The sequence below is a fragment of the Amaranthus tricolor genome, chromosome 7 (assembly GCF_026212465.1).
Source record: "Amaranthus tricolor cultivar Red isolate AtriRed21 chromosome 7, ASM2621246v1, whole genome shotgun sequence".
Lineage (NCBI taxonomy): Eukaryota > Viridiplantae > Streptophyta > Magnoliopsida > Caryophyllales > Amaranthaceae > Amaranthus > Amaranthus tricolor.
Window position 1 is genome coordinate 28552383 of NC_080053.1, and position 12323 is coordinate 28564705.

The following is a 12323-nucleotide window of genomic DNA, read 5'->3' on the forward strand; positions in this document are numbered from 1 at the left end:
ATGATTCTATTTTTTTTTTCTTCTTAATTTTTGTGTAGAGTGTCTTTATTTTTTAATGGGTAATAATATGGTCCACGTGAAGTCACCCATGATGATATATACTCATGTAATAATTTGAGTGAAATATAATCGCGTAAAGTATTGTCCACATTGTCCTTTTGATTTATTATTGCATGAAACATTGTCTTGGCTTTTGGACTCCAATTTTGCATTATTTTCATTTTTTTATTTTATTTTTATGTATATAATTAATTTCCTATCTTTGTTTATTATTAAATATTCTCTTGTTTTAAAAATTGTTAATTTTTTCTTTGCTATTATTCTAAAAGGACGAAGTAGTAAAACCTATACATAAATTATACTCTTTTTGTTTTAATTTAAAATGTCTTATTTATTTTTTGCACGTTTATCAATATATTAATTCAATTTTTAATATTTCTAATTATACATAATTTAAAATTATAAAAAATAGATATTAATACATTTTATGTTGAGATGAATCAAATAAAATTTTTTTTAACTATGTTTTAATTTATAACTTAAAATAAAATTAAAAATTAATACTCAAAAAGCAAATAGTACATTTAAGGAAGTACTTATTTAAGTATGTCATGGGTTACGTTACTACACCGACTTTTCACAACTGGCAAAAGCTCATTTTCTGACATGTTAATTCCAACTTATAATAGTCAATAGATTAAGCCATTTAAGGTTCATTTAAAGACACCTGTTGCCCAATTTAGTATAAGGGTTTCACTTGCACAAGTATAATGGAAAGATTAGATTTTATAATTGGATACAACAATAAGAGGATAAAGGTTAAATATGTTACATATCATCATATATACTAATAAAAATATTAAAAAATATTAAATTTTATTTTTAGAGAATTTTGAAAAATAAAATTATTTTATTTGATAATACTTAATTATTTGACAATATTTACCTAATTTAAAATTTGATTTTTGTAAAATTTTTAGTTCTAAATTAGGTAAACTTTTTATTTATTTAATTTATTACAGCAATTCTATATACCTAACCTAGAGTTTGATGTGTTTAATTGAATGAAAAGTTGGTGTATTCCAAAAATAATTTTTAAAAAATTAGTGGTTAGTTTTTGCTTAAAAAAAAATCTTATATTCAATAAAATTAATAATAATAATAATAATGCATACTTGCATTATTCTTTAATGTTATATATTTTAATATATTCCATACTAATAAACTAATGCATTATACGAGTTTCTATACTGATTAATTATAAAAATACTAACTTTATAAGTAATATTGTCATTATAGTTCACATATCTAATTAGGGAAAATGTTCCGCCAATGCCCCCAGTCCCATGATATTGCCACAACGTACCAATTACATTAAGAAAATATAGTGCAATCATTAAAGTATCTTTTTAGAGTTAAGGGATTTTTAATCGTATTTTTTTTTTATGGGTATAAGTTGCCGCCTTTTTTATCTTTTCAGACCCTACTCATAGTAATCTATAGGCGTGTTACACTGGGTATGATAATGATGATGATGATTAAAGTTGTATGGGTAGAATTAAATTGGAAAAATAAGAGATAACATACGGATAAAAATTAAAGTAAGTATTGAAAATATTATAAAGTAAAATAAGTAGATTCAAATAAAAATGTAAACATTACTTCAATAAAAATAAAATAAAAATGTAAGCATATTCATGGAGTTAAAGAGACTAATGGTTGGTTTACTTGTCTAGTAATAATATTTTGATATATTTTGTAATTAAATAACTTGATAAAGTTTATAATTATATACTGTTTGTTAAATTCCTACTTTTTTCCCTTCACAAAATTTATGCATATTTAATAAGTAATAAACCTAATAAAAATTTATCCAACCTATTAAATCGACTTGCTTTATTTAATGGGTGAGTTAAAATTGAAAATTTAACCCTATTGAGTTACCCACCCACATGCACCACTACACACAAACCCACCAAATACTCCCACCACCCATTGCCCTAACAGCCCTTCCAATCACTACCCACTACCCTTCCGACAATCGTCTATTTCCCATCCACAACCACCAAGCCCGACTTCTATAACAGGAGCAGCAATCTCGATACATAATTAACATTTAAATAATAATGTTTAATGTAAAAATATTGCGGAAGTCTCAAAATGTTAAAAACTTTAAATCATTAAAACTGAAACTATTTAAAACAAAAGTAAATATTACATGTGATAAAAAATATTGTTTGCTCAAAATGAAAAAAATACATCATCATCAAGTCATCAATAAAGATACAAAAAGCAGCTAAGTTCTCAATAAATAGTAATTGCAGCGGCCTGGATCGAAACCTGAACTAAATTCTGCACAATGCTGTCATCCATGATACGGATGACAGCCGATTGAATCGGCCAGCACTTAACGCCGAGCATAACTTCCTATCTAGCTCAAAATACGGAAATTATACGCTACATTTATAAAATAATAATTTAAATACGAACTTATAATTAATTGGCACCACCGTATACTTTTACCATATTCTTTTTCTGTTCCATACTTTTAAGTCATTAAGATACCATTCTCAATCCTGACAGAAGTACGTTACTGCCACTTATACAATTCGGTAATCTTAACACTTAAGTAACTTCATTTGGTTAATACTCATAACCGTACCATGCATCATAGCATCAACACTAATCAAGTTTATCACTGATCAACAAGTACATCAATAGGAAACATGATACATATAAGGGTTTGGTTAGGTGAGTACCGTAGTCCTAAACCCTAACTGTGGTGGGAGTCGTCACCCCTCCAATACAATTTATGCTCGAGCTCTACAGGATAGGTAGGTAACCCTCTGACTTACACTACATTTTACGTGCCGGCCAACACGGACGTTGGAATTTTACATGCCGCTCCATAGTTCGACATTACCTTACTATCAGGGTCATTCAATCAATATTCATTCACACAAGTGCATCACATTTTTATTACTACAATTTGACTTTGACTTTGACTTTGATCAACTTAGGTGATAACCTCTTTTATTTAATAAAATTCTTAATCATAACGTAAAATTAACCGTTGTGTCTTTATGTGTTCATTATTAAATATTTACCCATTAAATTTTATTTATAACTTTATTTTTAATAGTTCACTAAATTCACACTAATAACTTAATATTCTATTAATAGTCTCCAAATTAATATATTCCACAAATAGCTATTAAAATCTATTTCTCTTTAAATAAGTTCCTAAAATCAACATTTTTTAACTTTACAATAAATAAAACTTTACTTTCTTCAAAAAAAAATCAAATATTCTAATTAAAATTCAAGTTAAAATTGCATCATTTTGAAAAGTTTTCAAAATTCTACAAGTTCACCAAAAATCAATATTTCAAATTTACAAAAATAAGTTAACTTATTAGGTTTGCAAAAATCAACATTCTAGTTATAAAACAAATAAAACTTATAATTTTACAAAAATCAATATTTCTAGTTTTAAAACAAGTCAAACTTATAATTTTCACAAAAGTCAATATTTCTAATTATAAAACAAGTAAATCTTGTAATCTCACAAAATCAATATTTCACACATAGTTTGAGCGGCAAGTATACTAAAAATACTTTTACATCATTTTACGTAAATTTTGGTCAAATAGTTAGCAAATAAAATATTTTGTACTAAATAGTGATTAAAAGTTACTTTTATTATGAAATCTCATATATTCAAGAAAAACACTTCAATATTTAATAACTTATAAAAAATTTTCAAAAATATTTTTTTAAATTGTTATTTTATTATTATCACAAAAATAGTTGTAATAATTTAAAATAGTAAATCAAACTCTCTTCTTTTTTTTTATATGATAGTGGTCGAATGGTCTTTGAGTGTTTTGGGCCCTTTTCACGTAAAAAGAACGACTTAATTTAATTTATCCTACCAAACCCTAGATTTAAATAATTAACATAACCATTAAAAAAAATAAAAATTTTACGCAATAACTTAGAAATTTACTATAACTTTAAGGATAAACTTAAATCTCAAAAAAAAAATACTTAATAAAAAATAAGTTCATAAAATAACTTACTACCTTATAAACCAATTTGAAGGCTAACATAAACATATTAATAAAGTTCTAGCTTAAAAATTCTTAAATATAATAACATTCCTAATGTAACACATAACTCATAAACATACTAGCACTAGTTTATAATATGAATAATACTTAATATCACTAGAATATAATTTTGCACCCAACTTCCTAAACTTTTTCAAAGATTATTAATTTAACATACTAAAAATACATTTAGAATATACATACTTAATATAATCTTGATCATAATTTCATTAAACTAACTTCCTACTAAAACATATCAGCGTATATCATACTTTGCATATTATAAAGTAAATATAATGTAAAATTCCACAAAAAGAGTAGGGTAAGAAGTTATACCATACTAACACCATGGATTAGTACTAAGTACTAATTAGGAAAATAATAAGAAATAAGACCCTCCAAGATAGATAATAATGCTCCAAAAATAATTAATTCAAACTCTCAAAATAATGATGATCTTCTAAGCTCCCAAAATAATTAAATTCGAACTCCAAAAATAATGAACATTAAATACCCAAAGTAATAACCTAATAATAATGCTCTAAAATGATGATGATTTAAGCTAAATAAAGAGTGTTCCAAGCTCCATCTTCTTGAATTTCTTCAACTAATAATAAAGGTATTAAGGTAGTAAGATTTTAATGAAGTGAAAATATAAGAAAGAATATTAGAAATATTTGACGATGGTGGTGTAAGTGATCTCATGACTAAGGGGGTATTTATAATGAATTCGGGCAACTTTAGTTCATTAGATTGTATGAAAAAGAGTGTTAAAAGTATAGAAAAAGGTACTTGTGTAAGTGATTTAGAGTGTGTAAGTGAATGTATAAGAGTTAGAGTGTAGAAGAAGGTTAGCTTGTATAAGGAAATGGTAATAGCTTGTGTAAGTGATGAACATCATGGGTTACTACAGAAAGGATTTTGGTTCATCAAATTTTTGTTCTAGTATCTACAAGTGAATATACTTTAAAATAATGGGTAAATTTGATCATGTAAATATGTAGTTTACTTAGAAAATTTTGCTTAAACTACATTTAAAGTTAATAATAAAAATACAACTCATTTTTATGTTTAAAATAATTAAATCAAAGTTATAAGATTAAAATAATAAGTAGTAATGCTAGTTTTAGGAAGAAAGTTAAAACGTAATGTGTTTACAAAACCGTGAACATAATAATAAAATTTTACTTTTCGTACTATAAAATAATAAAATAATATTTTAGCGCTTATAAAAAGATTTTAAACAAAATAATATTTTAAAGTTTAATATTTGAAAGAAATTACAAAATCGAAAAAGGATTAAGAATTAAAGATGGCTTAAAATGGATAACCAAAGGGATTAGAAATTTGTATTGAAAATCCTGAATAATTAATCGAAAGATTAAGATTAAGAAATTTGAGTCCGTTACACTTCCAAGTTCCAACCAACCTCTTTAACTCCACCCCTACCACTAGCCCTGCATAACCCAAAACCAAAGGAAAGCAAGGGATGGGGTGTTTGTGGTGAAGGACATGTAAAAGGTTTAGGTGGTCGAAAGAGTGTGAAAAGAGAGGTTTATTTGGTAATAGGGCTGAGGGTGGGGTTGGAGTGGAATAACTTCAATAGCAGGTTGTAAGTCACATTAAAGGCAAATATATTTGATATTTGAGTTAATTTAAAAAAATATATAAATAGATAGATTTATTTTCGACGGTTCATAAATAGGTTATATCAATAATTTAATTTCATGTGGAATCAACCTATAATCAAAAAGCAAGTGACCCAATTCAATTAGAATACTAATTAATAAAGATTAAAGAGTAAAAGTGAAAACATTAGTATTATGTTCGAAAACCCTAAAATAAATAGGTCAGCGTTTGACAAGACAACTCATTTATATATAACCCCAACACGAACTTTAATAGTTTGTCGGGAGTTAGACAATAATAATAAAAATCTGAAAAAAAAAAGCGAAGAAAAAATTAAAATAATTTTCATCCATATATTTCTAATATTGCAAGAATTTATTTAGTACAAATATGACAGCTTTTTTTTAATTTTCTTCCCATCATTTTTCCTTTCCTCCCTTACTCTTGTGCTATCCAAATGAAGAAAATAAATAATAGTTACTATTCAATTGTAGCAATTAATTCCGGCCAGAGATAGTATATGGTTTCCGGCGCCATACATGTTCTTCATAAGATGTTCCGATCAACTTGAACCCAAAAATTGCGGAATTATGAAACGATTAGTGGGTGGGTAGATAACATCTTCCGATCAACATTCCTAATGTCTCCCAATCTAAACCAAACTGAAATTCTTACACACGACAGAAGTTTTGTAGAGATGAACTCGATTAGGATTTAGGACTAAAAATTTTCGCGCATTAAAAACCACAAGAAAAATAAAGTAGCTAGCATCTCATCAATGACTAACATCGCTTCGCAAATGCAAAAGAGACGTGCATAAATGGTCAAAGGTATAGAGAAGATGATCGAAGTCTCACATACATATTTTGAGACCTTCACGGCACCATTAATCTCGGCCCCAGTCCCCCAATGATCCAAACTCCGCAAGCGGCCATATCTGTGGAGAATGAAATTTACAAAAAAAAGGACAAGTTAATGGATCTTTGTTATGAAAAGGCATATGGGGAAGGGTGCAATATGTAAAAATTTTCAACTTATATACCCGAAGGGTTGTGTATATCAATACCCTTTAAGATTCTAGTCGACACTTTGAGGGAGTTGAAGTAAATAAGGAGGCTTGTTTGTGAAGGTGACGGTAAGTTACAGGGTGCAAAGAATCCACAGACATCAGTGTATAAGTATACAGGAGTGCAGGAAGAGGGAAATGTCTAACGAATTGAGAAGAATATATGAGTGTCGTCGTTCCAAACACTTGGGTTTATTATATTGCAATGAAGTTCTGTATAATCAGTACAAGATATCTTCTCAATCTGAGTTTCCATATCTTGACAAGTAACAATCTTTCACATCCTTCAAACCTGGTGCAAGATTTAAAGCACTAATCTTTAATTTTCTCCCATGCCCCTGTTTATTTTACAGTTATTTTAGCTGGAGGCGAGGGGATTAGCTATGAAGTGATCCAAGCGCAAACTATCATGTTCGTTACACTATGAGCTAACCATCAAAAGGGCCAAATATCACTGTGAAGGTATCACAGGATTGCCCAACTCATATACCTAACATTCAATCAACGGGACGCTAAAGAACATGATTAACATAAAGAATGTAGTTCATTTCCCATTTTTTACTAACACTAGGAGATAATTTCTTTGTTTGTTTAGGAGGGAATCTGAAGGAAAAGAAAGGAAATAGGGAAGATGAAATTTTTGTAGTTAGAAATAATAAAAGGGAATGACATAATTTAATCCAAATTAGAAAACAAAATGGTAAAAGTCATTTCATTAGTTAGATAGTCAATATACCCTTTTCCTTCCAAATCTCTCCTAACATTGAAAAGATTTGACTATTAACAAAAATAAAAGATTAAACCCCTCCAAATCCCTTCCTCCCAAATCCCTCCCCCTTTAAAATTGCTATCCAAACAAAGGGAAACTCATCCCTCCAATTCCCTCCCTTTACTTTCCTTCTAAATCCCTCAATCCAAACATAATGTAAAAAAAAAAGTAAGAGAAACCATGTTAAACTTGTAGTATGCCCTTCGAATAAAAGCTTAAAAAGGACAGGTACAAATGTTTTCAGAACCTGGAGTGCAAGAAGAAAAGGAACCGATTGTAGCACAATGATTCAAGACTACCCACATGAAAATTCAGTTTGATTAATCTTACATGCCAAATAGCTCCATCATATGTAAGCAAGAGTAATGATACACAAAAATCCCTAATTTTATTCATCCCAAGAAGACAGATCATTAATGCAAGAGAAATTTTTATGAAGGGAAAGATTTCCTTGGGAAGTAGAATATAGAACTGAGAAGGATACAAGAACATAGAACTGTAGAAGAGACACTGTTGTACGGTAGTTGCTCGAGGATCAAGCTTACAGAATACTCCGCTTCCGAGTAGTAAGACATTCCCAAAAATATCTATGAGGTCACACTTTTCACAATGCTTTCTCTCGTTCGGTTCCCATTTTATTTATCTCCCCCAGACCCCTACATAACTAAACTATAGACATCGCATTAAAATCTAATGGAATAATTTGGTACTACCCATCTTGTCCCAGTCACCGCGACTTATAAAAGTCGAGATGATTGGAGGTTTAGCAGAGTTCTTAATTAAAATTTCCACACAAACTAAGCACCCAACCCTCATGGTAGACATCAGGAAAACAGGCAAAAAAAGCACCGCATTGTTGCACTATATAATCAAGGATACCTTCCTCTCCATCTTCAAAGTTCACTGATCTACACTTAGGTCGGCTACCATCACCGTTCAATGTTGAGCACACAGCATATTAATTTTGCAGATCATCCGAAGGAGCATTATGCTCATGTAACAAAGCCTCAAATTACCAACAGCACTTTCTCCTTGACCAACACAAAGCATGACGGATTTCTTCCATGTAATGCCTTCAAAGGAGACATTTAAGTAGGGGGATGGGGAAAAGTGTCGCGTGAATATCCAGCCCAAGACAGCCATTGTGTCAAACAATTAGGTTCACCATCATAAAAACACTACAAATAAGACTCACAGACCATGTTTATAAAGCTCCAACTGGCCTTCAATCTATGGGGCCTAAGAAATATAGTTCTTTAGTTTTAGAAAACATAAAATTTTTAAAGCAGCCAACATTGTGTTAGCATGTGAATTTGAAGACAAACTGAATACCACATCATCAAGCATAATCAAGCATTCAAGTTTTCTATAGATTTGTAGGCAATATGAAACCAAATCAGAGCTACAAATAAACATACCCGACAAAATGCCTTGCCTTGGATAAGCCCATAAGGAACTGGTCCAAAATGGCGTGAATCATTTGATACATACACGTTGTCTCCCTGTATCCAAACATGCCCTTTTGGCACCTAATCAATTTATAAAGATCAATAAAAATGTGAATGATTCTCAGATAAAAGGAACAAAGTTTCTTTTCCAAGGAGGAAAATAGTTGCATGACACTGAAATAAAGGTCCAAAAGACCAAAATACAGTAGCTAAGACTAATGATAGTTAACAAGAAGGCACTGCCACTTATAGGATCTGTAACATAGAGATGATGTTCTTATATATTTTAACATCCAGCTCGCAGCTAGTAATAGCATATTGACATCAACGTACTGCAAATGGAAAATTAATTTCCTCGGTTTCCACTTTTATGACCCTCAATCACAACTACTCCCCCGTCCCACTAGAATCGCAACATTTTTTCTTAAAAGCCCTCACATAGATTTACATAATGCTACAATTTCAATGGGACAGATGAATACTAAATTGTTCCTCTCTTGTACATCCATCACTAAAGTGAAACAAAAAGGTGAGTCTCCACCCAAACACTATTAAGAAACAATAAGGTGACACTCTCCGCCCAAACACTATCAACATTGCTGAAAATATGCAATTGTCAAACGTCTGATACAACACCTCACTGTCCACTCAAACCATATCACACAAGCTTTTAAAAGCCCTCTAAAATTTCCGACGAGTTTCACCCATAAGTTCATTAGCTACAAGGGCTTCATTAAGAATCTTCCTTCCGCCACAAAAGCAAAGTTGGACACAAAAAAGATCACAAGACCAAATCTCTTCCATGGACAATAACTATGACAATTTTGTATGCCCTAGAAACTGATAGAACGCTAACTTCGCTAGTGATAGAGCGATCCTAAGTAGAACAAGGTAAGTCCCATAACATAGAACTCGCCAAATATGTCCAACTTATCCTTGATCACATCCCAGCAAAAGTCGCGTAAAACCATTTTGAAGTAACACAGTAATAGTTACTCTTGGCTTGGCAAATTGCAAGTGTACCAAGTAAACCTCCTGCTATAGTTACATATACCAGAAAGAAAATAACCGCCAGTAAGGATGTGCCAAATCATGGTTGATCATAACTGAATTCTGGTGAGAATATATCTTAAAGGTAATGATGATATTTTGTTTGTTGCTTAGATGGAGCAATGTCACCTTGACACAAATGCGAGATTAGTGTCCAACACGTGTCTTAAGTGTCGGGCTTGGCGATCCTTGAAATTATTTGACACAAGAACACTCAGACAAGGACACAACACATGTACATTTTGAAAACAAAATTATTAAAATTAGAACTACAAAAATTGACACCGTGAATGAAGTACTGTCAACATTCATTATTACTCATTATTCAAACACATATTGTACACTTTGCAATAATATACAGCCTCTTTCTTCACTTTCCATGTACAGCATACAAATTCGACAATTTTAAGTTCAAACATCTTCCTAACATCGATTTCTATAGACGTTATAAGTTTATAGCACAAGCTCAGCAGCAGTATATTCTAGTAACTACCCAAACATATCTAATCATCCAAGTCAAGCTTAGCATATGGCAGTTGGCAGCCCCAAAAAGACTTTTCTTTTTTGAGTGCTTCTTCCTTCAACCCTATAATCCTACAACAAAAAATATCTATGTCAACCACCTATTGTATGTGAGCATTAGCTTCACTTGAATTTTACCTATTCCTTACAGCTTGCGGCTTATCACCAATCAACTTCCAAACTCTTGAAGACAACCATAAACAAAATATCAAGTTTTCCTAGCAACAAACAATTTCTTATGTTTTGTTTTGCTATAGTTGCCAATGTAAATAAGTCCAAAACTCAATTATGTTCGGTATATCACAGACAGAACGTGTAATTTTGTCTACAGTAATTTTCCCTTTCATATATTTTCCGGCCACCTTAACTTCTATTTTCTAGGCTTCGCCCAGGTTATACATTGATGCTTCTAGTTCTAGGACAGCACAACACTGAAAACTTCAATTGTCTTCACATCACTGTTGCAAAAAATAACTAGATTGTACTCTTGCTACGTAGCATTATTCAACTTTTTTTCTTGAAACCAGGGTCACATGATAATCTCTTCGCGAATTGCAAATCGTAAAACTATTGTCGATTTTGGCCTATTGTTGGGCAATTTTGAGCGAATTGCAAATTCAAAATGCGAATGACCTAGCAAATTATGTTACATTGCTTGAAACAGAATAGAATCATGACCTAGAAATTGGCAAATTAAACAGCTTCATTCTCCTTGTCTCTCTCAATTTGGTACATTGGTTATTTACGATTGTTCCATTTATAATGTTTATTAAGCGATCGATTTACACAACCAAAAATCCCAAGAACACAAACAGAAATTACAGCAAAATAATTAGATAAGACAACTTACCACCAAAGTCTTCAACCCATCATGAACATTGAAAGAAACAGCATCGCCTTCCAAACCCAAAACCCGTTTAGTCAAAACCTTTTTAGGGTTATTAGGGGATGTAACAAGAACAACATCTCCAAGCTCCACTTTCCCGAATCGATGTGAAAACCTATCGACCATTAAAACATCTCCTCTCATATTCAAGGTAGGTAGCATGCTTGGACCATGTACCTGTAAACCAAAATTTAAAAAACAAAATTCAAAGAAATTTTCAGAATGAGAATCAAATCTTCGTATTAAGAGGGAAAATTACGAGGTTGGGAGAGAAGAGGTAGGTGTCGGTGACATGGAGAAGACATAGAAATCTAGCAATGATAATGGTGCGCTCAACTGTTTCCTTGGCTATGCTCTTCAGCTGCACCAGCTTCGACGCCCACATCCTCTCTGCTACTCTTTGATTTTTTAACCAAAGTGGGTTTAACGAAATAGTTTTGGTTGTTGGCGGGTTTGACCAACTTGAAGTATTGGTCAATAAGTTCATTATTATGAAAGTATTCCGGTAAAAAAGTTGTTTGTTATTGGTTCTTTCTTCGTTTATTAAAGAAAAGTATATTGCAAGTCAAAAATCAATTTAAAAAGTTGCTAATATTAGTTATTTGTATTGAATTCAAATATTATATTTAACAAACATATTTTAGTTTTTTGACGAAATAAAAGGTCAAAAGGCAACTATAAACTAAGTAAAAAGTTATTTATCAAACAGACATTATATTTTGCTTTTTAAAACAATGTATCCGAACAAACTAAATTTATTTTATTCATGAAAAAATAAAACTTAAAACGCTTAATCAAACTAATATCGAACCACATCTAAATAGGAAACTACATATAGATA

General features: G+C 30.8%; 1 protein-coding gene across 2 annotated transcripts; it reads right to left on the reverse strand.

The window, feature by feature from the left end:
* Positions 1 to 5798: 5798 nt before the first annotated feature.
* Positions 5799 to 11975, reverse strand: LOC130818230 (mitochondrial ATP-independent inner membrane protease subunit 1a). 2 transcript variants are annotated; one of them, XM_057684321.1, is made up of 4 exons: positions 11742 to 11975; positions 11447 to 11659; positions 8995 to 9105; positions 5799 to 6678 (listed from the first exon to the last, which is right to left on the reverse strand). In XM_057684321.1, the coding sequence occupies exons 1-4, from the start codon at positions 11967 to 11969 to the stop codon at positions 6628 to 6630; spliced, it is 603 nt and encodes a 200-aa protein (XP_057540304.1). In that variant the 5' UTR covers positions 11970 to 11975; the 3' UTR covers positions 5799 to 6627. The 2 variants fall into 2 exon arrangements, with proteins under 2 accessions (XP_057540304.1, XP_057540305.1); XM_057684322.1 differs by lacking the exon at positions 5799 to 6678 and having other exon boundaries at positions 8995 to 10668.
* Positions 11976 to 12323: the final 348 nt, after the last annotated feature.

Excerpts from the sequence above, each read along its gene's own strand:
- LOC130818230 (XM_057684321.1), bottom strand. The coding sequence starts at position 11,969 with ATGAACTTATTGACCAATACTTCAAGTTGGTCAAACCCGCCAACAACC. Across the intron at positions 9,106-11,446 it reads ATGGGTTGAAGACTTTGGTG|GTGCCAAAAGGGCATGTTTG; the intron begins GTAAGTTGTCTT and ends TAAATTGATTAG. Across the intron at positions 6,679-8,994 it reads AAGGCAAGGCATTTTGTCGG|ATATGGCCGCTTGCGGAGTT; the intron begins GTATGTTTATTT and ends CATTCTCCACAG.